The sequence below is a fragment of the Merops nubicus genome, unplaced genomic scaffold, assembly GCF_000691845.1.
Source record: "Merops nubicus isolate BGI_N331 unplaced genomic scaffold, ASM69184v1 scaffold7227, whole genome shotgun sequence".
In the NCBI taxonomy this organism is placed as follows: domain Eukaryota; kingdom Metazoa; phylum Chordata; class Aves; order Coraciiformes; family Meropidae; genus Merops; species Merops nubicus.
In genome coordinates, this window is record NW_008620891.1 from 12,544 (window position 1) to 40,422 (window position 27,879).

The following is a 27,879-nucleotide window of genomic DNA, read 5'->3' on the forward strand; positions in this document are numbered from 1 at the left end:
GGCCAGGGAGGGAGCAGGAGGATGTTAAATAAAGTGTCTCATCTAATGAGGAAAGGCAAAAAAAAAAAAAAAAAAAGAGACTAAGTTTCACAGTAAAATGCATCAGCTTTGTAGTTTCATTTGAAACCAAGAACAAATCATGAAACGTCATGAAAATAAGATAAAAAAAAATCTCCTAGAGTGATTACTAAATGAAGTTAAAATTACCACACTAATCAGTAAACCCCAGAAGAAAAGCAGTTGCCTCATATCACATGTCCTACATTAAACAGTATCCTTTTTTAAAATAAATCCATAAAATCTGTGTGTTTGGCCACTTTGCACATTTTTCTCCTAAAAAATACAGTGTACAGGAAAAAAAAAATCTCATTATTCCCAGTATGAATTCGGAAGTATTAGCTCAAAACGCAAAAGTTAAAGGTCAGGTAAAAGGATTTTTATTTATTTACAAATCCAGCAGGTAGAACTACCATAATGGCTTCATTTCCATCCTTGTAGTGGCTTTCAGGCTTATCCAGCAGCATCTGCAGTAGGAATCTCTTCCAACAGCTTCATCACTGACCATCTGCCATTTTAAGCAATTCTAGAAGAGCCCCAACAGCTCCAAAATAACCCTTTAAACAAGGCAAAAACAAACCAAACCCAATTAAATTCCAAAATAAGACACAAGCATGATCATGTAGTCTTCATATTCTCTTAAGGCAACTAAAAGACCTTTCTAATAAGACCATCCCTGCTGGGCCAACTATTTGCTGTATTGCTGTATCTGAACTATGATTTAACACAAACTTGTTTAGGTGCAATAAAGGGCCTTATACTGGGAGAACTGTTACCCAGTTCTCCAAAACTGCCAAAAACCAAGAAATGACAGAACCACTATAATGATGTTGTATTAAGGCAAGACAATTTCCATTATAAACACATCCATCCGACAGTCCAAAATCACACTTACAAAAATTAATTCTAGTTCAGGCCTATGTACCAAGCCACACAAGTGAACACAGCTGGTACCAGGGTCAGAAAGCAGTAAGGGGTATGCAATGTTTAGCAACAAATAACCACAAGATCAGTGATCAAGCCAGGGAGTTAGCAAGGGGTATTTTCAAATGAGTTTGTGATTAAACTATATTCATACAGAACTCAGTTTGTGCATTCACTTCAAAGCAACTGCACTGAAATTCTCCCTTTTAACTTCATGTCAAGTACCACAATATTTTTGTACTTACAAGTTCAACATGTATTTCCTTACCTCATGTTCCAAAAACAGAGCTTTCAGCTGTCCCTTAGACCAGTAATCCACGGCATATGCTAGCACCTTCATAGAAATCATATTAATTCTCAGAAAGTTGCCAACAAATACCACCTTGTCAATGTTCTGTAAAATTGAAAAGCAGACCAGCAAAAATTATATTCAGCTATATTATTTGCCTCATTCAACAGATACTTCTGCCTCCATATAAAATTAAATTGGAATTTTTGATTACATTTAAATTCTCCAGAATGAAAATTAAAAAAATAAATTCAAAGTGACAAACTGTTAGTTACTAACTAACAAAGCTACTAAGTAGAAAAGTTGCAAGAACAAGAACAAAAAAGTAGCCTTATTCCAAAGAAAGTGAGAGGCTGATGTCACAGATGGTGGATATTTGCTTAAAAGCCCAGGACCTTTCCAACATGAACAGGATTAAGAGTATTTTGGTTTTTCCTTGATTATACATGACGTGGCTGCACTGAAGACATCTTTTCCCTCCTGCTTGTTAAATGAAGCAACTTTCCAGAGATCACTATGATTACTAAATCCAGATGGAAAACCTCTGAAAGGTGTCTGAGAGGGACTACATTAGAGATAGGAAGAAGCATTTTTTGTTGTCTGTTATTGGTACCGGGGTTCCATTTTCAAACCATGGCCAACACTACACTTGACACGTATTGCATTCCTTAGTTTCAAAGCTCACCTGAACTCAGTTTTCATACAGGAGCTTAAGATTTTTGAACAATGAGTACTATGCTGTCAGTGAGAAAGCCACATGCTATCCTTACCTAATGCCCAGAACTATTTTGCCTAGCCCAGTTTTGCCCGTTACACATGAAAACACACATGCACTTGGAACTGGAGTACCAGATTATATTCACCAAACATTAGAATTGCTCTAGAACATTCAGTAGGAGACCAGATCCTGCAGACAAGCTTTTATAGGAATCCTGAAGAAGCCCTAGAAATGTATCTTCAGGAGTCCTTTGTTGAAAATTACCAGCAAAAATCTGCAGAGAGGCTAAAATTACTGAGTGTTACCCCTCTACATTCATACAGCTCCATAAAGTCCAATATATGGTTCTGCAGCAACTCCTTTGCTACAGACTGCAGTTCTGTCGAGTCCAGTAGTGTGCTCACGACATACCACAGAGGACACCTTCATCTGAATACTCAGTATTGCAAACTGCTGATACCCAGATGCACTAATCCCCCCATCCAGTCTCCAATGACTGAGTTACATCTCTGACTCTCCTCAAACCAAACAAATCAACACAAAATTTAAACAATTCAGATTTACGGCCCCCTATCCCATTAGACTCTGCAGTAATGTCAGCATGCATTCATTCCTAGGAACTTGTGGCTGAATATAAGAACTTCTCAATTTCAAAAAGGCTGCTACTAAACATGGCCAAGAGGAATTTGCATCTTTTGACAAGGCAGTTTTGTCTCCGAAGTCATTTCTGATAAAGCAGGGACAAACATTTAACTATTTTCCTGTAATGCAATTCCATCCAATTAGAATCCATTTTAATTTCATTTTCATTAATTTTTTTTCCTGAATATACATGAGTCTACAGTATACTAGAAACCTCAAGCAAGTGGTAGCTAACAGTATAAAAAATTACTGAACATTTTAACTCTAAAAATACTCGTCAAATCTACTAGAACAGCAGAGGATATAACATACAAATTCCGTATCAACTTTATTTTCCAGCATTCTTTGACAAGATTAAAAATGATGTTAAAGATGTAAAGTTTCTCAGATTTCTGAAATGAACTAAAAACAGCTTTTGCATTTTTCAATAGTCAAAAAGTGAGGAAATGCTATTTTATCTCTGAAAGGAGCTTCGCCAATTTACTTTTATATTGTTCACTGCTGAAATATTCAAAGCTTAAAGAAAGAAGTCTTGAACTGATGAAGGGATTGTGATGAAAAGCTTACTTAAGCTAACTAAATTACAGGATCCTGGAAAAGACATGCACTCTTTCACTCTGTGGAGTCTTGCTGAATTGTTACAACTACCTTGCAGTAGAAAGGTATGGTACAGCTTCAATACAGTAGAAATGCATTTGCCAATATAACTGAATAGGGGAATCTACAGCAAAGATGCAATTTAAAAATCTGCACCTATTTTTGCAAGAAGCCTCTTTCAGATACAACTCACATGGTTCTGCTAGTAAGAAAAGTATAAACCAGGGATATTGGTTTCCTTTATGCAGTTCTGCTGTGCCTGGGACAAACTGTTTCAAATGATGTGTAGCCAAATGGTTCCAGACTATGGAATTTTTCTACCCTGCTGCCAACTTTGTGCAAGCAAACTTTGCTTTGAAGTTCTGCAGACAGAATATTTTATTTATTCTGCAGCTTCATTTTTCCCTGCACATATGCAAGTAATTTCCAACACAATATTAAAGCTGCAACCATTGAAAAGAAAAACTCATCAAAACTCATGCTTCAGGGCAAAACATGATTTTGTCAAAGAACCAAAAAGTGAGCTTCACCATACCACTAATCTAATACCAACAAACTCCACAAAAGAATACAGCATAGTAAACTGTTTTATAAGCTCTTATTTTGATATTTCATTAAGTTTGGTGAGAATCAGAGCCTTATCTCCAAGAGGCAATTGAGATGTCTAGATTATTTAGCAGAATGAGAGCGTTACTTCCCATTGCCACACCCCAGGAGCAAACTATTTGGAGATTAGCTTACTTGCAATGATGTATCATGTTTGATTTTTTTTTAATAAAGCTACTAAATGAAGCTTTCAGTCTCTAAATAATTGAGTTCAAGTGTGGAATAAATTTTACTTTGACACTGTCTATGAAATGAAGAATACCTTACACATCAATATGAAACATGTCCTGTTTTTAAGTAATCCTGCCCACAAAAAGATATTAGAAACTTTTTCACAACTAAGAAGCATTAGTTTCATTAGCAGCCTGTTTCCTCTGAATGCATCATATGTGTCTCCCTGCTGCAACTCTCCATGCTTTGATAGCCCTGTACAATGCTGCTTGAAATCCATGCCACAAGGCAACACTGTAAAGAAGCTGAAAGCAAAGAGAACACTGAAAGAGAATCATCTTGACTGAGAGTCAAATTGCCAAAAAAGTAGCCTGCAGCCACTTCTCACGATGAAAGTTTACCAGTGGCATTTGATAGGTGCATGCACTAAGATCTGTGCTGTTCAACATATTTTAAAAGTGCTCTAGAAAGAGAGATTAGCAAGGAACAATGTTTATTGACAAAATTATTCAGGAGAGTCAGAACAAAAAAAGTTAACAGCATAATACTGAAGAAACCTACACCCAATGACCGAGGAAAAAAATGGCAGATGAAGTTTAAAATTAAAATATGAAATGATACAAAATCAAAAGGGGAAAGAGATAGAGAGACTCCAGTATTCAGATGCAGTGGTAGGCTCCAAATTAGCCACCATAACTCAAGAAACACTGTAGGCCTGCGGATAATTTCTTAAAAATGAGCTTCAGGCTCACAAAACTGAAATATTAAGAACTTTTAGTAAGAGAACTCAGAACATGGAAATTTATCAATGTCATCACAAATGAATTGTGCAACTATGCTCTGAATACTGCATGAAGATCTGATAATTCAATCTCAAAATCAGAATCATAAAAAGATTAAAAAGACAAAACTAAACAGTGGGAAGGTGACACAGAGCGCTCTCTGTAGAAGAGGAGACTGAGTATTAGGAACTTTCTGTCTTGGAAAACAACAGGGAGATGGATTATTCAAAACCAAAACCCATTAACACACTAGTGATGAATTATTTGCTATTTCTCTTAAAGCAAAAAGCTAGACCAAATAATCAGATGACAGTTTGGTGAGTTTAGACGGTGTGTGTTGTTGATTAATAAAAGAGAAGCACTTTTAACCACAGAAAGCTGTGGAACTAAAATCACAGCTATTATGAAAAGAGTAGATAAATTCATTGAGAGCAGATAAAAGAGATTAGTTACCACTAAACAGTAAAGGATGCAATTTGCAGCTCAGAGTAAGTGCCTAAATGCTAAATGTTTGAGGTTTTGGCTGATTTTTTTTTTGTTTTGTTTTGTTTGATTGCTTGTTTGTTTTTGGGGTGGGGCTTTAACTGCGGCAGGAAGATGAACTGTATTTTTCTTCTTTCTGACACAACAGAATAGATCTTAGATTTATGAAAACATCTAAAAAAATACACAGCTAGAACTCATCACGCTATGGAAACAAGCCAAACAAAACAATATTAATAAATCTTGCACAGTATAGTAAGGTGAGAGTATTAATTTGGATGACAAAGGCATTAATATCTGCATATTACAGCTTGAGAGCAAGTGAACACCTCTTGGGAGGCATCAACAGTTCAGGGAGATCTTTGCAGTCAACTTCTTTCCTCTTCCCTACCTTTGACACTCAAAGTACTTTAAACTTTGCATCTAACCATACATGTAGCACAACCAGAAGAGTTAGGACACCATATTAAAAATATGCATATTTACCAAGGCCAGTTACACACCTACTATACCAGCAATTTGCGTTTTTGTACAGATAGGCTTATGTTGTTTCTAAAGGTTTCAAGCTCACAGTAAATATGCTATCTTACCTCATTCAAAGCACACATGCGAGCAATAGAACCTATGTTGTTGGTGATGGTGACCAAAGTAGCTCTGGCCAAGTCCTCTTTACTGATGGAATCTCTCTTTTCTTTACTCATCATATGACCAAAGCTGTGTGAGGAAGATTATTCCTTTTAATACGAGTTGTTTAGGAGTGCTAAAAGCCCTTAGAACTTTTATCATTTAACAAACTTTGCTTGCATTTGGTATCCATTGATTTGAGACAGATTTGAAATGTGAAAAGAGATCTCATTAGAAAGGCAGAACAACAGGCAAAGACACTTCTAAAATAACTGTCATTTAAATGGAAGCAAACTACATTGAGCATTGTTTATACCTGTTTTTAAAAAGGGAAGCAAGAAGGAGGTGAGAGATCTAAGGACAAACCACATGGTGCATTCCGAGAGACACTTCCACATGGACATAGTGCATAGTCCAGGGATTACACTCTCAGTTCAGCACCCACGGTAAGTTTCCCAAGGAACTCCTTAAAAGTTGCTCAGTTAACACGCACCTTGAGGCTACAGCAGACCCTTGAAGGCCAAATCTCTCATAGTCTCCTCCGTAAATGTCTTTCACCAGCTTATCCACATTGGTGCTGTCTCCTTTAGCAGCCATTTCTAGTGCTTCTTCAAACGTCTCACAGCCAGTCAGCAGACAGCACAGGCCCAGGAATGTTCCTCCTCCAAGACTAGAAAAGCACAGTTCCTTCAGAGAAGCAGCCTGAAACAGCTTTTACCGCAGCTCTTCACACCCCCATTTTTGACACGGTCCACACAGCTACCAACTGCATTTTGCAACTCCTCCCTCAGAAGTGAAGACAGACACCCTAAATAGAGTTTCTATGTAACACAAATGTCATCCACTGTGGTTTTAACTGACCTACTCTGAAGTCCTTTGTATCTGAATAGGAGAAACAATGCTAAATAAAGGGTCAGCTGAGAATAAGGTCCAACCCAGCACCACAGATGTCAGTTTGCTGTTTGTAGCCCCCTCGCAAGTCTTCCTTGTGCAAGAATAATTAGCCAGCAGATCACTTTGGTCAGTGATGAAGGAATAAACAGCGATCAAAGCTAAACCCTTACGCAGGGGCAGACAGCCAAAACAGATTTTGTCCCCCTAGCCAGCTGCAGGAAGCAGTCTGGTTGGTTCCTGTTCAAAGCAAGGACCCATCAGCTTCATCAGCCATAGTATCAGCCCTCAATGTCTCAGCCCTCCAAAGAACTCTGAGCAAGGAGCAGGCACTAGCATCTTGCACAGGCTCAAGTACAGTATTTACCAACTAGAAGTTTAGCAGTATTTGGTTGTGCATAACAGGTTTCTAACTCCATTAGAATTCTGCTTTGGACTTCTCAGTCTTAACCGACGTGGACTTCAACTAACCTCCACATCCTTCCCCGTTCTCTCTTCACCCCCAAGGAGGTTAGCTTATTTGCACCAACTGCAGTCCCACTGACCGGAGCCACCGTGAACAAGAGGATCAGTGACACACCATACTTGCACCTCACAAAAAAGCACGTTCGGTCAGTGCTTTTGGATTATTGCCTAAGTTTCCAGAACACATCTAGGAGCACTGTAATATATTCAGTATCTGAACAGTAGGAAGCTCTGCATGCAGCCACAAGACGGTATTGATTTCATCATCTATAAAAAGTCACCCGTGCACTGCAGTCACTTTTTTTCCTCTCGTAGTGGAAAGGATCACAAGCACACCTAAAGATATCAAAAGGGCTATGCCTGAAAAACAACCACAATTAGAAGGAAACCAATCCCTCTTCCATTCAACTTGTGTTTGTCAGTATTATATAGAGAAAAATGGCTCATGGCTACCATTGTGGCAAAGATGTGCCCTGGATAAGGCAACTGCAGACACATGTACAGCAGGCAGAAAAAAACTTTATTGCTATCTACCATGCACTGAGGTAAAGGATGCAGCTTTGGAAGGGACTACAGGAAATCCAAAAAGCTTCTTTGGTTGTTGTTTTGAATGGGTATTTTTTGGGTTTCTGTTTTGGTGGTTTGCCTGTTTCTTTTTGGTTTTATGATTTTTACTTGTTGTAGACATAAATTGAAGTATTTTACTTAATGTTTCTACTAAAAGTAAAGCACATGTATTTAGTTTGCATGTATGAGGAAGATTTATTGGTATTTTTACTACTAGATGGACACATTTGTTACTGTAAGCAAGCACTGTCGCCACATCTACGGAGTGAACTTAAAAACACTCCTCAGGCTGTTTTTTCAGCCTTAGAGAACAAAATTCTGCATCCACACTACTGCACTCCTGAATTCCTGAGCAGAGCAGCCACAGCTACGTATCTTACTGAACGCAGGCCACAGATGATTTCAACTCAGCTGTACACTACAAATAATTTCAGAAAGCACTAGCTGACCCAGGCTGAAATCACACTGAGGACAAAACAAGAATACAGACCATCAGATTCTAGTCTCTACATGCTGGCATTCCTTAATAGACCAGCGTGGACCAAAACCCAGCACAAAGGAAACAAGAGCTACTGAATTTCCTCTGCCAAAATCCAGCAGTAGCAGGTAATTCTACAGAGTTTTTCTGTGTCCTGGATACATTTTAAGTACTAAGCAAGAGGTTTTGTTTAGCCCAAACATTTTTATTTCACTGCTCTGGCTGTTTGGGAGATCAAAGCAGGGAAAAGAAGATTCTTATACTGGGATAGCTTTATTTTTTTTATCTCTATCACAGCAACAGATAGGAAGCAGGAAGAACAGCAAGAAGCAAATAAGGCAACTCTAAAGTTCAATGCATCAGTATTTCCCTGATGCAGAACCCCTCTCTGAAGGAAGCCTAGGATATTTCCAGCCTTGCTACTGGTAGGCTTCTAAAAGAAATGGGAAGATAAGCATAATCTGGGGCTGCATCTACTAGTCACACTGTCTGTTTCTATCTGTTCAATTATTAAGGAGAAAAGAAAATAGAATTAAAAGAACACAGAGTTAAATTTACCTGGTTCCTGTGACTCTTCTATAGTTGTCCTTAGAATACACAGCTAGGATGCTGACCCCTGAGCCTATGTTAACCAGCAGCATAGGATATGGATTATCAAGGCAGTAAGGCTTTTTCTGGCACTGTTCAGGATCTGTAGGATTTTCAAAATAATAGCACTCTGGTTGGCCATTGAAACCAACAGAATCAACATAAAGGAGGCCTTGGATCAAACAGTCCAATTCATCCAGTTTATGGAGTTGTAGATCAGCCATCTGAAAGAGAACAAGAAATTAATAAACAAACATCTCCTAGTATAATACAACACTGCAGAGGGGATAAAGTCCCACTGAAGCACTTTGATCACTTGAGCAGTAACACATTATGCTATTTAAACAGTACAAAGATCTGTCTAGGCATGAATTCTGAAATAAACAGTTTATCTGCCTGATGATGGGTACCTCCCAAAACAACAATGTGGTGCACAGTAATGTTGCCTCGTTCCTTTGCCTTTGAGATATTCCCTGCTATACAAGCAGGAAACATTTCTCCCTCTCAGTATTCTAAGGTCTTTCCCCTCACCCCCATCCCAAACGGTACTGCATCCTGCAGCTTTTGGACAGTATCTGACACACGTCTGCACAGCAGCATTCCTCAGGATGCAAAGTTCTTTAACTCATCATCCAACTACATTCCCCAGCAATTAAATGAAGTATTGAATAGAAGCATTAAGGTAAGAAACCTCAGTTAAAGAACAAGCTAAAGCCTTACAAAGTGTACATGCTTGTGTTAGTATGTATTAAATATGCAGGGCATTATGTCTAAAACATTTGCTCTTTTTTTTTTTAGTATATGTCACCAGTAATCTGAGAGAGATTTTACACTTCTTTAAATTATGATGAGCACTTTAAAATGCCTCATGAAAAATGGGCTATGTGTGACATTTGGTGACAATATAAAATCCAAACAAAAATATTGCCATGCCCATTCCCCCTGGAAAACAGCCCAAAAAATATAACTAACAAAAAGCAGAAAAACAATTGTTAAGAGCTTAAAAAGGACATTCTCTCTGAGATCTCACAGGCTACCCACCACCTTACTTAGACATGTCTACTTGCATCACACTCTGTTTACTAGAATCAGAAATCACATCCCTTCCTCAAAACAGGATACAATGACAATATATAGAAAGTCTCCTCTTCAGATGACAATGAGCTTAGACTTGTGTTGGTGAGAGGACAGGGAGGAAAAAAGCAAACCACAACATCCAGTAAAGTTACCCATCCAAACCCTGAGTGCAGCTGTGAGGATGCAAATGACAAGTAGGCCTCTCCTACTCTACTTCGCAGCAAAGAGAGCAACAGCATATTAGGAACAAAATGAAGATACAGAGTCGGTTCTCAAAACACTTGCATATTGCAGGATGTTTTTGTAACAGCTGATGAAGAAGATTTACAAGGCTAACTATGTCTTATTTTTAATTCTGAAAGCTATATTAAGTCACTATGAAGAAGAAAAATATTTCTGTGGAATGGGTATGGCCAATAGCTCACATTCTTTTGAGCTATTTAAATCTTTCCCCTTTTTTCTCTACCTGTACGTAGCTTTAACTTGGCTTAACTAAAAGCCATACTACTTTTGGGTCTGGCCTTTTGTTATGTTTGCTAGTCCTCAAATCCTGGAACCACAGAAAAGAAATAAGCCCCAAAAAACCCAAACCAGAAGTCTCAAAGACCTCAGTATAGATCCAGTTATTCATAGGACAATAGAGACAAGTGGAGATGGTTTCTTATTGTTTCAGTATCTCCTCCTGTAACTTTTGCAACCTCTTTGTATTTTTTTTCTTGGTTACCACATGGCTACACAAATTACAATTACAGAAATGGAGCAGAAACTACTTGAATCATTTAGACAGCAAATAAAAAGCATAAACACTAATCAGGAGAAAGTTTTTCAAGAAACACTACAAAAATCTTAAGGGTCCTTTGCCGATAGTAAGAAACTGCTGAAATCCTAGATATTAGACTGAGAGGAAAAAGCTCCAATCAAGAGATAGATAATATAAGGCACTAACATAATAAATGCTTCATGCACTTTTTCTCACAATGGACATTGTACGGAGTCCAGCAAATTATCACTTGTTACAGGATTTGGTTTGTTAAAATCCAACTAGTGTTGCACATCGTCAAAATAAGGAAGGATTCTACCCCAACCATGATCTTCCTCTAGGTTATGTCCTATACAATCTCAATTTTCTCATCTTACTGTGTAGGCTTGATGCAGCATGACCAAACACGTTGTAACACGGATACAGCATGCACAAATAAGCATGCTATGCAGCAGAAGCCTGCTGCACAAAGACAAGTCATTAGCAGACCTATAGCCCCTACTGTCAAAACCTCTACCCTTCCATAAGCCAAATACCCAGCCACAAGCTGCTTTTGTCCCATCCACATTACACTTTTATGAATAACTAAGTATCAGTGAGAGACACCTTACAAAATACAAGCATGCAATACAAATCTAAGTAAAATATTTCTGGCATCAGTGCAAAAACAAAGACGAACCCCTTGTTTGTAGAAACTCTCCAGTCAGCCCACTAATAAGGGCAGAACAGAAGAAACTGATTAGCAAAGGTTCTTTTTAAAGCACTAAGCAATAGTAGTTTTATTAGATCCAGCCCTCCATGTAGAAAAGACATACTAGAATTTGCTCTGCTCTCTATAGCTCTGTGCTATATTTAACAGCTGATATGCTGTAAGCAGGAAAGCCCCATTACTGCTTTCTTTCATGTACGATATTCATAGCACACTGGAAAACTATTTCCCCGCATTGTTGCGGTCATCTGGTTTTCATTTTTGGAAGGAGCAAGACTGGCATCAGTATTCCACATCAAACCATGCTCATTCAGAGCACTGTGAGCTCTGCAGCCAACAGGCCTCTGAGGCTCCAAACAGCCCACTTTGTTTCACTGTGCACTGTTCTTGTTTCTAGACACAAACTAGGGCAAAATTGCAAGAAATATAGTAACCCAGACTTGTAAAAGAAACAGTAACAGAGCAGGGTCTCAATTCCCAGTCCCTTTCCCTGCATATAGAACTGACTTTTCATCTTGGTTTCTTTGTTCACCGTGACTCGAGAAGCAGAACTCCACCTCAAGATAGATGTGCCAGTAAACAACATAACTAATTTGTGAGCAGGCAAACTTTGGTTTTTTTCCCTCCCTCCCTGTGGCCATCTCCCAACCTACACCACTCTACTTACACTCATCTTTCAGCTGTGCAAAGAACTTTTGCTTGCAGGAACCAAAGTTTATGTGCAAAAATGTAAAACAAAAAACAGGAGTTGTGTGTAGGTGCACATTTTAATTGGACGTTTTTCCTACTTTTTTTTTTTTTTAACAAAATGCATGGGCAGATTTTTTTGAGCCCTTCAGCATCCCTAATGTGAGGGCAGACAGTATAATTGTCAACTGTTCTACACCCCTGTAAGTCTATGCAGCACAGTGCCTCCCTAGAAGAGTTTTATCTCAGAAAGTTATGCTGTGAGAGGAAAAACTGCAGAACAAAGTAGCATACATGATCCCGGAGGGAAAATTTATGGTGGCTACAGGGAAATCATACACACATTTTTTAAAAGAACATTTTTCTCTACATTATAGCCACACTGTAGAAATTCCTCTTTATTTTAGTTTTGTTTGTTTTTAAATACCAGGGGGGAAGAGGGAACAGAACACTCTGAAATTAAAGAAACTAACTCTTCAGGGTCACCAAAAGCAGGGACCCAGGACTTCCACCATGTTTACAAGTGGGTGCAACAGCAAGGAAGCAATCAGTATTTCTCCATGACTGTTCACAGTTTAGCAACAATAACAAGCTCCAGAAACCCAGCTGATTTCATGGATATACAAAAGTTCTGTTGTTACTGTGTATAGATGCTATTCTAAGAAATGAAAGCCCACCTCTTACACCCTTGCAAAAAGGAATGGAATATGCTACTGTCTGTTCAGGTTTAGGGTGTGTTAGTTGGAGTTTTTAAAAATAATATGCATGACATCAAACATTTTTTTAGCTGCATTCAAGTATCAAGGCAGCATACAGGGAAAAAAAACATGGTACCAACTTGTTGCTGCTTTGAAGTATATGAGAGGAGAAGTCAAAGACTTGGGGCCTGTTTCTTTATGGGCGAGTAAATATTTCCACCTCCACAAGAAAAACATGAAAGAGCCCAGTCCTCTAGAAGTGAGCTGAAGGCAGCCATGACATATCTAACAGCAGGGTTAAAGCCTGATGGATCAACATTGGTGCACAGACACGTGCAAGCTCCTGCTCACAGCAGACTTCGCCCAATTTAAATTTTCACGCTGTCACTGAGTTCTGGTGAGCACAGGAATGTCCAAACCTAAACACAGTTACAAGTTCATCTGTCTCTTGGACACTCAAGCAGAAATACATTTTTTTTTCTGTAAGAAACTGTTAGGAACGTAAAACCTTGCAAGATTTTACACCAGTTACAACAGCTTCATTTACTGTATCACTTTGGCTTTTATATGGCTTCTGGGCATTGCTCCAGTTTTTATTTCTTATAATAGCTTACAGTCTAGCTTTTCCTTTCATCTCCCTCCCATTAGCTCCCCTACACTTCCATAGAGACATATTTCACTTCTGTTTTATTCTTATTGTCTTCACCTCACATGTCAACGCCTAACCCTGCTTATTTTTGAGCTCAGATGAGGTACTCGCCCCCCACCCCAAGCTCATTCCACACCCTAAGGCTGGGAAATAACCACTTGCACTCAAAGAAGACAAAGTCTAATGCAAGTAAAGGGTAAGCCCAAGATCAGCTGAGACAGAGGAGGAAACAAATTGCCTTCTTTCTCAGCTAGCTATAAGGATCTCTTCCCTCTCTTGACAGGGAAGAGGCGCACATTGCTTCTCTGCATTCCCTCTGAGGACCTTCCTAGCTTCTTGTGGTGGTGCCACCAGAAGGTATCATGGTTCACTTCATTTGTTCTCTGAATGCCACTTTCAAGTCCTGCCTAATCTATGCACTGCAGGCCAGCACCTGTGGCCTGAGTAGCAGTGTCCAGCCTCCTCCAGCAAGTGAGGCACAACAAGATAAATTTTGAGTGTCTTACACTAACCCAGAGTTACCCAGCTTACTCATCCTGAAACACAGGGCAGTGACTTCATTTGTTTTAAGATAAACACAGTCTATAAATTATCCACAGGTCTTTGGTTCATACCGTGAAGTCAGGCCTCAGAATCAGCTAAGAATGGGCACAAGGAAATCACTCTCCAACAACCAAGGTTACTCTTAAAGCATTTTCTTACAGCTTACGGGGAAGGTCAAGGCCTTAGTTTAACTCTGGGTAGGTAACAGACTTCCTTCCTTCCCTGGCCCAAGCACTCTTTATTAAGTGATTGGGTTTTGGCCCAGGCCCTGCTTCCACTGAAACTAGCAGTAAAATTTCTATCAAGATAAGTTAGGTTCTGTTGGTGTCTGTTCAGGAAAGGGATCTAAGGATCTCTCACCTTTGAGCCACTGCAGTTGACAAGAATTTTGCAATGGTGCAGGTTTCTGACAGAAGTGCACACAGTTCTTCCTTCCCTCCTCCCCTATGTATCCTTTACATTGAGATGCTTTACAAAACTGACACCCTAAGAATTTGTTCCTCATTACATTAACAGCATGCTTTTGTGCTACTATTCTGGTTCTGCTATATGGAGGAGTTAGAATACAAAGAAATTTATATTTTATTACAGGTACAGAAGTAAGCCTATGTACTCCTTCTTACTTTTACAGGAGTGATGTTACTTGAGAATTTACTGAATGTGAAATGACAGTACATAATTGAGGAAAGTAGAGAGGATTATCGGAATTAGGTGACGGACTCATCCATGCCTTACCACCATTATAGGAAAATAAAGTTGACCAGTCATTCAGAAAGGGAAAAAGAAAAACCAACAAAAACCAAACACAAACATACAAAAACCCTCTGAGCTGGAAGCAGTCCTTTTAGTGAATTACTTACTGATGCTCTTCAATGAATATTAACTATATGGTTGGTAAAGTTGTTTCTGTGGTCTTGTTTAATCAACAGAATCAATTTCCCTACCTCTAGGGGAAGGATTCAGATCTCGAGAATAAAACAAATTATTTGCCAGGCTACTGATCATTATTCCTGGCAGTCACCAAGCAATCCATGGAGTCTTCTCCAGGTCTCCTCCTGCCCACCACTCTGGATCACATAAGAAGGAAGTCTAATTGCTAGCTTTGTAGATTTAGTTGTCTTCTGATTGCACAGAAAACGGGCTTAATTTTTCTGTTAAGAAAAGAGAAGATGCCTTCCAAATTTTTCTTTTTTAATACACAAAAGCAACAGATATATCTAGATCATAGAATCATAGAATGTCTGGGCTGGAAGGGACCTCCAAAGGTCATCCAGTCCAACCCCCCTGCAATAAACAGGGACATCTCCAACTAGATCAAGGTACTCAAAGCTTCATCTAGCCTATAAATGTCTCCAGGGATGGGGCCTCCACCACCTGTCTGGGCAACCTATTCCAGTGGTCTATCACCCTCATATTGAAGAACTTCTTCCTAACATCTAACATAAATCTCCCCTTTTCTAGCTTAAAGCCATTACCCCTCATCCTGTCACTACAAACCCTCCTGAATAGTCCCTCCCCTGCTTTCTTGTAGGCCCCTTTCAAGTACTGGAAGGTTGCTATAAGGTCGCCCCAGAGCCTCCTCTTCTCCAGGTTGAACAACCCAAACTCGCTCGGCCTGTCCTCACAGGAGAGCTGCTCCAGCCCTCTGATCGTTTTTGTGGCTCTCCTCTGAACATGTTCCAACAGCTCCACATCCTTCTTGTGCTGGGGGCTGCAGAGCTGGACACAGCACTCCAGGGGAGGTCTCCCCAGGGCAGAGTAGAGCAGCAGGATCACCTCTCTTGATCTGCTGGCCACGCTTCTTTTGATGCAGCCCAGGATGGGATTGGCCTTCTGGGCTGCCACTGTGTGTTGGTGGCTCATGTCCAGCTTCTCATTGACTAGTGCCCCCCCAAGTCTTTCTTCAATGGACTGCTTTCTAACATGTCCTCTCCCAGCCTGTATTGGTCATGTTGGTTGCCCCTGCCCAGGTGCAGGACTCTGCACTTGGTCTTGTTGAACCTCATGAGGTTCACCTGAGCCTACTTCTCCAGCCTGGCCAAGTCCCTCTGGATGGCCTTCTGTCCCTCTGGCACGTCAACTGCACCACCCAGCTTGGTATCATCAGCAAACTTGCTGAGGGTGCACTCAATGCCATTGTCTGTGTCATGGATGAAGGTATTAACACTGGTCCCAGTATGGACCCTTGAGGGACACCACTTGTTGCTTTTGCCCAGGTAGACATCAAATCAAACCTATTTAACTCATTCCAAGATTCAGAATTAGATACTGAAACAGATGAGTTACAACAGGGTGTTGTCTATTTTAAGGAGAAAAAGCTGCTGTAATCTTAGGATTCCTTCTCTGACATATGAATGTTGTTTTGCAATATGTCAGATCCTTTGTCCTAGATCTATGCAATCCTCAAAGTCCCATAAGCATTTAGAAACACCATGAGAGACAAATAATTTAAAAGCATGTAGATAGGGAAATCAAGGGCCAGAACAAAAGCACTGTATTCTTGAGTTTCCCAGCATTTAGCTAGGTTTTCTGATAAAATTAACATCCATGCACATACTTCAGTTTTTCCACATTGCTTTTAAGTAACAGGAATGTTTAAAGCCCCCTCCATACATGGCATTCTACAACACTGAATGCTGCAAGAGAAGGATATTAGACTTGGCACATGTTCTCTACTTCTACAGGTGCATTTGAGTGACCAAACATTTGAAACAGGTATTCCAGTGCTTTGAGAAAGCAATCCTGAGGCTGCTGTCCAATGTCAATTTACAGTCAGCGGAACACACTGAGGTAGCCAGCTGCTGTTACAACAGCTAATGAAGTGTGACAATTTAAGTGCCAGTACCCAGGACACTCAGCCCTTCGAGAGAGATTAAGTAAGCAAACCTTCATGTAATGGGTAGTATTTTGCCTTTGTAATACTCTATGGATACCACAGTTTAAGCCAAGAAGTACTTGCTGTAAGAGGAAGATGTAGAGCTGGACAGCTGTAAGAAGAGGTGTTTAAAGCACTCCCTTAGGTGTGAGTGCACTTCACTGATTGCTCTATGCTACAAGACACCCCAGCCAGCTTTTGTAGTGTTTTTCTTAAACTACCTGGAAGTGTTGCAGCACACCATGTAAATGAACACTGACGAGATGTGGGACTTCATACCCAAGTCCATCCAGTAATTTGCTATGTGACCTCATATTTTTGTACAACAGCTAGTAAGACAGCCTCAAATTCAACTAGAGCTTCCAAAGCTATATTTCAGCTCAGATGATAGAGACTGGTCCCTCACTATAAATTGCATATTTATGCCAGGGCAAAGCCCATACTATGGAGAGAACTGTCTAGCTGTGATAGCGACCAGGTAACTTCCAGTTCAATTCTACAGCTGTGGGAGACAGGAACATGGACTTCCTTACTAAGTAAGCAACTCCAGCTTCTACAACATGATGCAGAAGAGCTGTGTTTGGGCAGATGAACCATTCTAAAGGGACAGTCCACCTCTTCAGAAACTCTCAAAGCTCTCCTTGTCACTAGAGAATGAGACCTGAATCATGCCCTGGAAACATGGAAGGATGCTCAAAAAATCTGAACTGAGACCACCTTGACTAGCACTAAAATTCACCTCCTGCTGTGGTGCCAGCACCCTTATGCAATGCAAGACAAACAAACTTTTGAGGACTCAATCATCATTAGACCCTAACATGTAAGGGACTTGCAATCAGCCTAAGAAATCTGAAGCTAGTAGCTGACTACAGCAATCAGCCTAAGGTACAAGAAATCTGAAGCTAGTAGCTGACTACTCCAGCAACTCAGAAACTCGACTGTGCTTCATTAGACTGGCTGCTTCTACGTCCAGCATCCACTGAGAATGATCGCACAGCAGTCTAACAGCTGGGATCCATGTTCTTCTCTTACAGCCTTCTCTTCCCCCCAAGGATGTTGGTCACATGGCAGGCGAGGGATATTGACAAAGGAAAAATCTCTTGTACTGCAGGACTGTATGCCTGGGGTTAAAAATGAAGCACACAAAGCCAAGGGCTGTAGTCAATGGCAGTTGGTAAATCAGTAGGATAGCTCACCAGACTGAAGCAGAGACAGAAAAGCAACTCTTGTAACCTCTCATACCCAGCAGCCATCCATCACCCTCAAGATCAGGTCAAAATCTAGGGACAGAAGTGTCACACCTGCCTGCCAAGTAAATCATTCACATTAATCTTAGTGAGACTCTCTGATACAGGCAGACTAGTCATTCTTTTACAGAAAGTAAATGAAGATATGCCCCAGCAGGGACACACAGACAACAGGCAACCGCCTCCTAGGTAACTGTTTCTAATGCAGTTTGTACAACAGCTTTCCATGCCTCTGCATCACAATCAGCTTCTGCAGTACACTCCAGTGCACTCATCTGGGAGCTAGGACTGTTGCTCAAGTTTATACAAACAGCAGCATCCCACAGATTTACATCACCTTCTACAGCTCCTTGCAGAGGTTATTTTAAACTTCTAGCAGATCTGACACCTAGTCACCTCATGAACTGCCTTTCTTCACATGATGTACTCCCAGAAACTTTTGAGTTTTTTGCACTCAAAATCTAGCTGCTATCATCATGCTTCCATACACTGCTTCTCTGCCTGCTCCACGGTTGGTCTGTCCAGACTCATCATTTAAGTCTGCTTGAAACTAACAGAAAGGTGAAAGGAACCTGAATCTAATCACCAGCCTGTATGGTTTTATTTCTGATTTTCCAATGGATAGCCAGTCTGAAAGATGAGTAACTAGTCTCAGGCTTCTAGGCTTTCATAATACACCCTCAGCTGATTATGAGGCATCTGATCATCACAGCTGTACTCTAAAAAAAACATTTGCTGAAGACATTCTGCACATAAATACTTCAGTAGAATACCCAGCAAGTAGAATACCCTTGCCTGCTCCCTCCATGTTGCCAGCAATTCCACTAATTAACAAATGTGATTTGGTTCCACTACTCTTAACCAGTTAGGACAGACAAAAAAAACAAAAACAAAAAACAAAAAACAACTTATTTTACCTGCCCATTTTAATAGGACTCTCATAATATTTTCTCAAAGTACTTCCAACTGAACCCGTATGAACTGTTCACATACCGTTCTGAAGTCCTCCTCAAACTTGTAAGCTCCACCTCCTGTGGCACAGAGTGTAGTGTGCAAACTGGAGAAGTTCTTTTCACTACCCATCTGTATGAACCTGTGCATGGCACAGCTTGGAAAGCGGATGAAGTGCAGGTTTCCTTTGCGTCCACACATAGTCAAGTTTTTCAGTTCAAGATGGACATCACGAATGCCTGTTTTACCATAGGCTGTATTGGAGGTCAAGTATTTCCTAATGCTTTTCAGGTTTTCCACTTCCTCCTGTTCCTCTTCTGCAGTAATGTCCTTAGGTTCAAAGTAGACCAGTTTAACCAACGTTCCACCGATATCCATTCCAAACCATGGAAATGCTAAGGACAAGGGGGTTGGGGAGGAAGAAAGAGAAGGTCACTATAAGTATACACGCTAGCCAGACCACTTAAAACATTTGCTGAATGACAATTCAGTGTAGTCATAGTAGCATCATCTGCTCCTGAAAGCTGATGGTCACTTGTGTCCCAATTCAAACGTATTAAACACCTAAGTTAAGAATTCAAAAAGTCTCAGTTAAGAAAAAGAATCAAGAAAATATCAAAATACTCTTCTCTGGAGAAGCAGATTTTAATAAAATGATTTTTTTTTTCCCAGAAAAACATACTACTCTTCAGCCAGCATCTCTTGACAGATAACACTTACTACATTTCACCCAGTCTGAGTCTTGGCACCGATTCTTGAAATGGGCTAAGGAGAGGAGGAAGAAGAAACAAACAGGAGAACAAGATCTGTCGAGTCACATTCCCACTGTCAAACTTCTGCGAACACTTACTACATTTCACCCAGTCCGAGTCTTGGCACCGATTCTTGACATGGGCTAAGGAGAGGAAGAAGAAGGAACAAACAGGAGAACAAGATCTGTCAAGTCACATTCCCACTGTCAAACTTCTGCAATTGCCTTTCCAAGACCAGGTGTAATTTCCACAGTCACAAGCCTCTGTCAGAAGAGCAGCAATACTATTTTGCTGTGTGTCTCCAGATTTCAACCCACCAGAACCAACAGCTCTGTTAGAATTACACCACCTGCACACATCAGCAGAGTAAGTGAGCTGGTGTACATCCAATATTTACCACCGACAGCCCTCGTCTTTGAGCAGACTCCCTTTGCTGGTATATACATTAGCCTATCATACAACTGTACAAGAAATGACACTACTTGCTCTCAGCACCTATATATTTGCCACAGCTGGCATAGGTCTACCAAAGACCTTGTTCTGTTAATAGAAAGATAAAATGACTATGGAGAACCCACAGACAGAAGATTTTAACTGAAGCAGGATGGTCTGCCTGCTCTGCTTCTATATACACACACACTTTGAACAGTAAGCCAGCTAACTTCATGAAGCAGCAAGAAGCAAGAATACAAAGTCTATACACAGATACTGCAGAGGGAGACAGCTAGTAATGCTTCTTAGAGAAATTAAAATTACAAGTACCTAGTGCATGGCTAATGTGTAAGATCTATTTCTAAATTAGCAGTCACACAGTCACCTCTCTGCTTTTAGGGAGAATCAGGCAGACTTGCTAGCAATATTATTTGACCAAATAGGGCACTCCAGCTTAGTGTTGACACAGACTCCAAACCATGGACATCATATGCATTACTGATATTTCTGCCAGTGAATCTAAAAGTAAACAACTCAGGGCAAAGATTTTAATAAGTACAGGAAGTACCAATCACATTGTTCTTCCTCATGTAGTCGCAGATCAATATTAAATGATTCAGCTTCAGTCTGAAAAGAGCTTGAGTCTTTTACTTCCTACCACAAGGGTCTCGGCATGATTCTTGCCTGGCCAAAGAACTGGAAAGTCAAAACTTCACAATTGTTAATACAATCTCTCCCTCTCTACCCAAACCAATCTTTAAACGTCCGATGTTTAAAACAGTTATTTTGCTCCATTTCTGTATATCAAACTGAATCACCAGTTTCTCCCCGCCTTCCTTAGGGCAGGCATAATGCATAAACTCCCATGAAGTAGCATTTTACAGTTCATTTTCTCTAGTAGATTAGTAGTATCTATTGTTATCTGTCATAAAGTCTTAATTTCTTTTTCCATGCCCTAAATGCTGCTAAACAGACACTGAAATGAAGGCTAATTTTATGTTTGGGAAGATACATCCTATGCAGATGCATAAGAGCTCCCTGAAGGGGGAATAATTTGCAGCTACTGTTTCTAAAAATACGCTTTATTTTAAAGAGGAAAAATATGCTGCTATACACTAACCAGTAACTCAAACACTTTTGGAAGTACAAGGTAGATATTCAAGCAAAAGTGGTCTGGTCCACACTGTAGAACACTACAATGCAGTGGAGCTCAGGACACCAATTCCATTAATAATTTACACAAATCTGTATTTAAACTACTGAGAACATTAATTACCTGTCCCACTGGAACAGTAAGTCTCCTCCTCAGATGTATCTTAAATACACAAGCAGGAAGTTCAACTTTAAAGAGTGTGGTTGGATTGTGTGATACCATCTAAGCTCTTAATGTAGAATATTGGAAGTTGGCTTAAAATCTGCTACATCTACCTGCACCAACAACTGCTTTAAAGCTATAGTGTAGATTTAATCAGATGAAGCATTCTATTCTCCCAGCAAACAAGCCCAGCAATAACAGCGTTAAGCACTAACAGCTGAGTTATTCATAAGCAGCTGCCAAGACATTTACTGTTACATCTTAACATTTTGAGGAGTTATAACTAAATCATTAACAAAGAATGAGCACTGTAGAAAACAACTATGAACTTATTTCAAGTCTGTACAGCTCTTGGGATAGGTACACTTAATGCTGAACAGGTACACATAATGCTCACATTTAAAAAGCAAGCAAAAATACCAATACACTTTTTTTTAAAAAAAAAAAAAAAGTTCTTTCTCTGTGAATCTAAGCTCCTTTCATTTTGTTGTGAGCCAAACAGAGCTACAGAAAGAAAAGAACTTTGCTCCTGCAACAGCAGCAGTTTTCTTCAGCACAAAGAAGAGCACCAGATCAGTTCAGTGCAACCAATAGATATCAGTTATGCAGGACAGCAGCTTAGTTTTCTTCGCAGCTGCTAACACCAGCTATCTGTTGGAATCACTTGCAATAAGGATGGCCAATATTTTCACTGTTTGACTAATTAGGACAAAAAAAAACCAAAGTCTCAAAGGTCCTGACAAGTGTCAGTGAAATTCACATAGCTTGCAGTACAACTGGAGTGACGGCAGAAACACTTCTGTATTCCGGTGATTATTTTTTAAATTTATTAGTTGTATCTTTCGTTAATATCATGGTGTTCCAAAACAAAATGCACCACTGAAGCACCATCGTTTGGATAACACCCCTTGGCTGGTACCTCTACACTTCAGCTTTCCTGACACCCCTGAACGGGGCGCTAATGGGAGCCTGCAGGCAGACAGCAAAGCGCTCCCCGCTTCTCCTGCCTCCCCGAACTCAGGAAGATAGCCCATTCAGAGACCACCCAAACTATTAAGGCCCTCACTGCTACAACCAGAGGGTAGAATGAAAAAAGGGCATTTTGTTGATAAATTCTCCACAGACCCAAGGGAAAATAAGGAAAAAAATCATGGAGTTGTGATTTTTTTATTTGTTTTAAATTGGAAGTCCATCATTCCATTGATACTCTGAATAAATGTTCAGTTTCTGGAGTTACTAAAAGCCAGGAAAACAAGGAGGGGAAAGTGAAATCCAACACATCTACATCTTAGACTGATAAACAGTTACTCAAAATTTGCAATTTACCATGAAAAATTAAGACACAGTACATGTTGCAGAAATGGTTTCACAGTGCACTCAGCTAAAACCATCTGACAAGGCTGTTATGAACCCATTTCTCTCTTCTCAAAGTCGGCGTGCAATATACCTAATGGATCAATGCAATCTCCTATCGTGGAGAAAACAGAACTACTCTACTTTACTGGTACACTGCTGTAAGTCATTAAAGAATACCAATGCTACAAAAGCTAGTTCTAGGTCCCACAGAACTGACAGAGAAAGTGTTAAGATGAGTCATGCATTCCTAAAAGCCTAGCATAAATCAAAGCCTTTGCTTATCCCGTTAAGAAAATTAATTCTCTCTCTGTTAATCTGCACCAACTACTTACTGGTTTGTTATCTTGCGATAAAAATTTCTATGAGTCCAGAATTTAGCTGCAGAAGCATGTGACAATGCAAACAGAGGGTATCTACAGCATTGCATAATTAGGTAATCTGATGCACACCAGCAGCTGTGCTATCTGGGGGAAAGGTTCCCTCATGAGAAATTCCATGATACATTTTACCTAGTTTCCACACTGAAGAGTACAAAGCTGTAAGGCTACTCCTGTAAAGCATACTGCATCCAGAATTGAACACATTTAATTTTTAAAAATCCTGTGCTTAACATACAAGGATGAGGTGTGGAGGGTAAATATCAAATCACAACAAGATATGGACAAGAGCTCAGGGGAAGCAAGAAAGAAAGAACTCCTAGGCCACTAAGTAACATTTCCCCCCAGCAGAGAAGGTAAGCAAGGGTAATCCCTTCCACATGTTTGAACCACCACCACATAAGGTTAGCTGGATCTTTTTACTTCTCAACACTTAGAAAGAGACTGTGCCTGAATCCTGCTGCATAGAACTTTTTTCTCTCTACCTGCACCACAGATTTTTCCACAAGAAATTTGCAGTAGCTTCTTCATTTGCCAAAACTGTTCCAAGCTTATACATCTCTCTTACAAGACTTCTATTTCCTCAAACACAGATACAGTATGTCAAGTTTTTTATCAGTAATTTGAGTGGTGGTACCAATAACCTGGTGCCTTGGCGATAAACATCTCACATGAAGTATTTCAGGTTCGGCTGCTTTTCTTGGGCATACATATGAAGAAACCCTATTACTTCATTCACATTTAATTTCCATTGCTTGATGCTTTGATGATCTAAGAACTTCCTGTTTTAATTTGGACTACAAGACAGGAGAGATCACCAAAAATAAAAACAGAAAAAAAAAATCAAAACAAGAGTTGCACATAAGATGGGATAGTATTCTCACAGCTTCTGAAAGCTTTTTCCTGTCAAAAAAGAAGCTGATAATAGCTTGCATATATTTTTCCAATTACTTCTTCCTACTTTATATAGTTATTTTGAGAATCCAAACATATTGTAAGATGGAAGCATTTGTTTTCCTTTGAAAAAAAATAGAATACATAGCTTGAAAAAAAAATAATTTTATCTGCTTAGCAATGGAAGCTTTATCAAACCTTACAAAGCTATAGCTAAATAAATCATGCACACATATGGGGCAAAGCCTTCCAGTTCGTTCTCAGCAGCTAGAGCTTATTGAATGGGGTTTTTAATGTGAGGAGATAAACACCAGCAAACAAAAGACCACCCCAAAATCCAATCAAACCCAAAAGCACAGAGCTGTTTGTTAAACAGGTATGACCACGCACACATATGTAGTCATATTAGCACAAGCTGATTTCTGAAGATAGCACTGGGAGATTTGGTCACTATCTTGCCTGTATAGCTTCATTTAAAAAAAAAAAACAAAACCAAAACAAAACCACAAAAAAACCAACCAACCAAACAAAAAACCAAAACCAAACAAACAAACACAAACACCCACAAAACAACACACCACCACCACAACAACAAAAAAACCACACAACCAACCAGCCAAACTAGCAAATAAAAGCCAAACTTAAAAAGCTAGAAGCAGCAATGCTTAGCTATCAAGAATCTCATTCTTGGATCTGACAGCACCCAGCCTGATGGGAGTGATTTCCATCTCTGTTGGCAGTTGGTAAGGCCAATATGCAGTCCAGACCACAACACACCAAGTAGTCCAGTTTGTTATGACCAGACCTATTCATTTGGCAACCCCTGCTCCCACCTACATTAAAATCAGCTGGAGACTAACTTTAAGCAGCATGTCACCTGAAGCAATTCTTAAGCCTAAAAGACTGTGTGTGAGATATTCACTATGTCAAACAACAGCAAGACCAGAAGAATTTTCACGCCTGTATTCCTCACCAAAATACACTATATAATCATGGCATCTCCTATTTAACATCACCACAGGTGACCAAGCCTAGTTTTGTCAGACTTCCTACTTGGCTTTAAGTAGTACGACAAACACACTGTAGCCAAACATCAGAAGTGTAACTGCCTAAATATTGGCCAAAAGCATTCTTTGCTGTGAAGATATAACTCAAAGCATTTAGAAATTACACCTAATATCACAGCTAAACAATCACAATGCCTCAAAATACACATTGCTTAGCCCCTAACAATTAACAAGCTGACTCAGGTGAGATGCAAGATCCTGATTTGGAGACCCCTAAGCTTTATCTTAAATTAGGAAAAGCAATAGAATTAAGATGTCCACCTAGCTTCTTCCCCATGTAAGATGTAGAATAATACTGTGAAGCACCAGCTGAGTTAACTGCCATGCTGAAATCTTTGGCCTTACTTGGCTACAACAATGTTTCACAGGGATCAATTAAGGCACTTTTTTTTGCCTTCTTGTGTTCAAAGATCACACTTAAACTGAACAAGACACTTGAGCAGGCTTTGGGAATCTGCAGAACTTACACTGTGTCAGTATTTCACTCTGTTCTGAAGCCTTTCACAGCACAAGGCATCATAACAGACACGTACCTGTATTCATGACTCTGCTGTGATACAGAAAGGTAATGTCAACCCTCCTTTTACAGAGGGTCTGCACTAATGATTTGAACCAGAAAACTAACAGCAGCCTAGCATCGCTGACAAATTATCTAGCTCACTGAAGGAAAAAAGCAAAGAAACTTAGAAGCAGCAGCAGCAGGTGAGTCAAAAGGAAGGTAAATTAGTCCCTAGATCCCTTCTCACTGTAGGCTAATCAACAAATCACACTGGTTTCACAGAGAGGAAAAACACTTGGCAATATAGAAGTCTGCCTCACATTGGCAGAAAGCAAAAATAATCAAGAAAACATATCACTTGGAAGAATTTAAAGGAATAGTTGCTGCAGAAAGGCTTCATTTGATGAAATATTGGGAAATGACAATTATCTCATTATCTTTTCCACCATGCAAAGCAAACCCCACAATCAATACTGAAGTCTTACATGCCATGTGGCAACTATACTTCATTTTGCAATGTGCCCTTAAGCACAGAACAAACATCTGCAAAAGCCAAGATTAAATACAAAAACCAGTAAACAGGGCTGTGTAGTATTCACTTAGATAGAGTGGAAAGCGATGTAGTGCCAGGAGAATCTGAGTATAACTTAATGAGATTTTTAAGCTCACGACAATGTGCTGCCATGTTTTCCTGCAAGAACAACACCAAACTGCAAATTTATTCTTGTACAGAGTAAATCATATAAGTTAAAAAGTATAAGATCAGCACAAATTCACGGTTTTTATTCAGCAAAGAAACTGCCCACAGAACAGTTCTACAAAGCACTTCCCTCATCTGCTGTTTTCATTAAAGCCTCACTTCACTAAAACCCCACAACCGAAGACCCAGTTCTCTTACATCCTGGGCAGTATAGCCAGTCATCTATGTGCTTTACTCTGATGACCTTTTTTTCCCCCTTCAAGGTGGGAAGGAAATTCCAAATTCCTCATTCTTATTCAAGTGATTACACAAGACCCTAAAAGCCTTATTCATTACACCAAAATAGTTTCTAATATTACAGAGAATTTGATACACAAATGCTGTCTCTTCTTAGTAATATCAAATCAAAATTCAAGTTAGTCCAAGTCCTGCAGTTTTGGTTCCTGAATGAAAACGTGAAGCTAGACAGAGACCACAAAAAACAGCTTGTGACATGGAATGATCTGGTCATCAATATGTCTAATTGGTAAAAGACTAAACTAACTATCAACAGATACTGTAAGCACTACATGGTTAATCAGTACAGAGAGTGTTCTAAGGGAAAGTGTTAGATGGAGCTCAGCAAAAGCATTTTAAAAAGCTGGAGAATGCACTGGCTAATAAATAGCTCTGTGAAAGCTGCAGCTCTTCAAGGCTGTTTCTATTTTGTCTGCTTACACAGAAAAGGGTTTTAAACTATTCATTTCAAAAGAATGAAAAAAACACCCAGAGCAGCTGAATGCACACTACTTCCGACTGAGTGGAAACATCTTTTAAGTTTTGGCAGCTGCTAGGTGTGATCCTGACGATCCCTGATTACCCTTTCAGAACATGCTGAACTTTTAACAAAGAACCAAACGTTTGTTGGCAAAAGCAGACTGCAAAGAAACCGAGCACTTTCTCCATTGCTTTGTTTTACCACTAGAGTTTACAATTAAGTATGTTACAAACGACACAGGATGCCTGAGACTCAAAAACTTAAAACAATACATGAAGCAGACGTTTCACCAGCACCTCTCAAATCAACTATCCAAAGACAGGTGATGCTCCTCAAGGAGCACATTACAAATTTATAGTGTTCACTATACACTCTTTGGTTTTTAGTAGGTTTTATTTGGTTTTCTTTTTCCCCTCCCAGGAGGAATAATTTCGACTTCGCTCCCAGATCTGCTTTTCCCCTTAATTTTAAGAATGTCGAGGGAAGGAGGAGGAGCACAGACCAAGATCACGGTGCCTCCCCACCGCACAGCGGCACCCAGGTCGGCGCCGGCCCGGGCTTCACTTACAGCGCTGCTTGGGCACGATGAGCTTCATGGGCGCGTCCGGGAGGCGGCGGAGGCCGGCGGGACCCTGGGCACCGCCTGACGCGG

General features: G+C 39.9%; 1 protein-coding gene across 2 annotated transcripts; it reads right to left on the reverse strand.

The window, feature by feature from the left end:
* Positions 1-27,823, reverse strand: PANK1 (pantothenate kinase 1). 2 transcript variants are annotated; one of them, XM_008944244.1, is made up of 7 exons: positions 27,796-27,823; positions 19,121-19,473; positions 8,853-9,106; positions 6,387-6,563; positions 5,860-5,983; positions 1,250-1,375; positions 1-614 (listed from the first exon to the last, which is right to left on the reverse strand). In XM_008944244.1, the coding sequence occupies exons 1-7, from the start codon at positions 27,821-27,823 to the stop codon at positions 555-557; spliced, it is 1,122 nt and encodes a 373-aa protein (XP_008942492.1). In that variant the 3' UTR covers positions 1-554. The 2 variants fall into 2 exon arrangements, with proteins under 2 accessions (XP_008942492.1, XP_008942493.1); XM_008944245.1 differs by lacking the exon at positions 6,387-6,563 and having other exon boundaries at positions 6-614.
* Between the last annotated feature and the right edge of the window lie 56 nt (positions 27,824-27,879).

Coding starts and splice junctions, on each gene's coding strand:
- PANK1 (XM_008944244.1), bottom strand. CDS start 27,823: ATGAAGCTCATCGTGCCCAAGCAGCGCT. Junction 9,107..19,120: donor TTGAGGAGGACTTCAGAACG/GTATGTGAACAG, acceptor GTTCTCTTTCAG/ATGGCTGATCTACAACTCCA. Junction 1,376..5,859: donor GCATGTGTGCTTTGAATGAG/GTAAGATAGCAT, acceptor TCAATTTTACAG/AACATTGACAAGGTGGTATT.